At 57.6% G+C, this 2,456-nt stretch overlaps 1 protein-coding gene across 3 annotated transcripts in view; it reads right to left on the bottom strand.

Annotated features, from left to right (window-relative positions):
* Window positions 1-1,906, bottom strand: part of TINAGL1 (tubulointerstitial nephritis antigen-like 1) — a 15,030-nt gene extending 13,124 nt beyond the window's left edge. For 2 of the 3 annotated variants that reach the window (XM_011974014.1, XM_011974015.1), the window contains exons 1-2: window positions 1,800-1,906; window positions 938-1,262 (exon numbers count right to left, since the gene is read on the bottom strand). In XM_011974014.1, the coding sequence (XP_011829404.1) occupies window positions 938-1,247 (310 nt within the window). In that variant the 5' untranslated portion in view covers window positions 1,248-1,262; window positions 1,800-1,906. Of the gene's footprint in view, window positions 1-205; window positions 260-937; window positions 1,263-1,799 lie in introns of those variants that run through there. The other variant, XM_011974016.1, reaches the window with a different exon arrangement.
* Between the last annotated feature and the right edge of the window lie 550 nt (window positions 1,907-2,456).

The raw sequence follows: 2,456 nt of genomic DNA, 5'->3' as shown, positions 1-2,456 counted from the left end.
ACACACACACACACACCAGCTCTCACTGAAATTAAAGCCAAACTATAACTGAAGACAACACACACACACACACACACACACACTCTCACACCAGCTCTCACTGAAATTAAAGCCAAATTACAACTAAAGACAACACACACACACTCACACCAGTTCTCACTGAAATTAAGCTATAACTGAAGACATCTCCTGCAGGGTCACACACGAACTGCTATTTGGGAAGTTCTTCAATGATTCTAACCTGGATTCCTCTTACTTTACTTGGATGCCAGCCATACCATTCCTGGGATCCTTTTCCGTTTAAATAAGTTAGGGCTTGGAGATGCGGAGTGGGAGGAGCATGGGGAAGCCAAAGCCCAGAGAAGGTAAGTGACTGCCCTAAGATAACACAGCACTCTGAGATGACAGCTCAGGTGTGCAGTCTGCCGGCCCAAGCCCCATGGAACTGTGGGAGGGAACGCAAGTGATTCTTCTATTGGACAGGGGCAAGTGCATGGAAAAGGATGATGATGAGGCTGAAAGCAGGAACAGATGTGACCCATCTCCCAGGTATGAGCAGCCATCTCGGGACAGAAGATCGTAGAATCCTCAGCAAGGGCAGAAAAATGGCTAAGATGACCCTCACCAACCCATATGTGCCTTATCAGCCCAAGAGTGAGTCAGCAGGTGCGGCCAGCACCTTCCATGTCTGGAATAGAGACAGGATTGGGAGAAAATGTGAGAGGCTGCCCTTTTCCTGGGCCAAATTAGAATTTTAACCAAGGAGCTTCTTCCAGTCTTGCTGGAGAGAGTAAAGTTCCCAGAGGGGCAGGGAAGAGCCCCAGATTCTATAGCGCCTCCCCTGGAAATGTCAGTGCATCCATCAGCTTTGCTCCTGAGCCTTGCTGAATCTAGGGTGGACAAAGTGACCCGCCCTCCTGGCCATCTTAGTGCCCACCTTGGATCGGGGGAAAAGGGGGTGGCACGCCGAGGCAGAAGTCCCAGAAGTCAGGGCAGCAGTCGGAGACCGTGCGGTTGCAGAAGAGGTCACAGTAACAGATGGCGCCCAGGTAGGGCAGGGCACAGTCGTCGGCACGGCCGCGGCAGCACAGGTCCTGCTCCTGGCAGTACCGGCCTCCCGCGTCCCGGATGCCCCGCAGGTGCAGACCCGGTGCTAGCTCCCGGCGCACACGACCCTGCTTGGCACCCAGAGCCACGTGGCCAGCCAGCGACAGCAACAGCAGTAGCCCCAGTGGACATCGCCACATGGTGGCTCCTGGGCCCTGGGGGGCAGAGATGGCGGGCAGCAGAGACTTCCTGGCACACCAGGGATGGGTCTCCCAGCTTCCTGGAGCTGTGAGTTCAAGAGGGCCCAGCAGGGAGGGAGATCCCGATTCCTGAGTCCCCAGGAAGGACACGGGCAGAGGAGCCCCAGTGTGTGGGTCCTGGCTATAGGGGGATGGGGACTGGGCAGAAACGGAGCCCCTCCCTGACCAAGGCAGAGACCTTCAAGGATAAGGAAATGAGGGTGGTGGCATTCTTGGTGCTCCCACCCAGCACTCATCCTGTGGACCCAAGGTCTTCTCTCCTGTCCTGGGCCCCTCTGCCCTCCAGCAGCCTCCATCCCTGACCTGGGTCATTGACTTTGTGCTTTCCTGTCTCCCCCGTCTTTTGGGTCCCCCTCTCTTCTGTTCCTGTGTCCCTCCGTCCCCCTCCACTGCCCCTCTGTCTGCCATCTGTCTTGGTTCCTCTACCTGACCCCTCTTCCTGATTCTTCTCGTTCTACACCTTCCACCCTCCGATCAGGGGAGCGTCCCTACCTGGTAAGGGAGTGGGCTGGGGCCCAGGCTGCCCCGCGCGCCTCCGCCTCCTGGCTCTGCGACCGCCGGACGCTCAAAGTCAAGAGAGGAGCACGGGGCGGGGCGCTTTTTGTACCGCCCGCCCTCTGCACCGCCCCAGCGGGGGTGGAAGGGAGGGGCGCCTGGCTTGTACCTGGAGTAACTACCCCGCAACTCAAGGGCTTGCAGAGTGGAGAAACGACAAGCACACAATTGTCCTGGCTGGGTCTCTGGTGGTGGAAACTGTTCCCTTAGGGGAACCGCAAGCAGGAAGGATTGTGGTCTCACACTGGGAAGGACTTCCCAGTGGGCATGCCTGTGGAGCTGAGGGGCTCTGGTGGAGAAGGGGAGATATGGGCAGCCGAGCTCTGGGTTATGCACACAAGTTTGGGAAATGATGGGGAGAGCATGTGAGGCAAAATTCTCTAAGCCTCCCCTGACCCCTTAGTTATAAAAACAGCCATGCACAGCCCTCTGTGCCCCCTGGGCTTGGGTGCCGCCTCCCTAGCCGCCCCAGCTCCTAGGAGTGATTGGAATTCCAGGAGTATGATACTCCGGTGCCCTGGTGGCTCATCCCTGGGAGGTGGCAGGGTGTGGGGGAGGCCTCTGCACACTTTGACCCCTTGTTGGGTCTGCCCT

Source organism: Mandrillus leucophaeus, unplaced genomic scaffold (assembly GCF_000951045.1).
Source record: "Mandrillus leucophaeus isolate KB7577 unplaced genomic scaffold, Mleu.le_1.0 Scaffold141, whole genome shotgun sequence".
In the NCBI taxonomy this organism is placed as follows: domain Eukaryota; kingdom Metazoa; phylum Chordata; class Mammalia; order Primates; family Cercopithecidae; genus Mandrillus; species Mandrillus leucophaeus.
The sequence above is the reverse complement of the archived record's forward strand: the minus strand, read 5'-3'. Positions and strand labels throughout refer to the sequence as shown.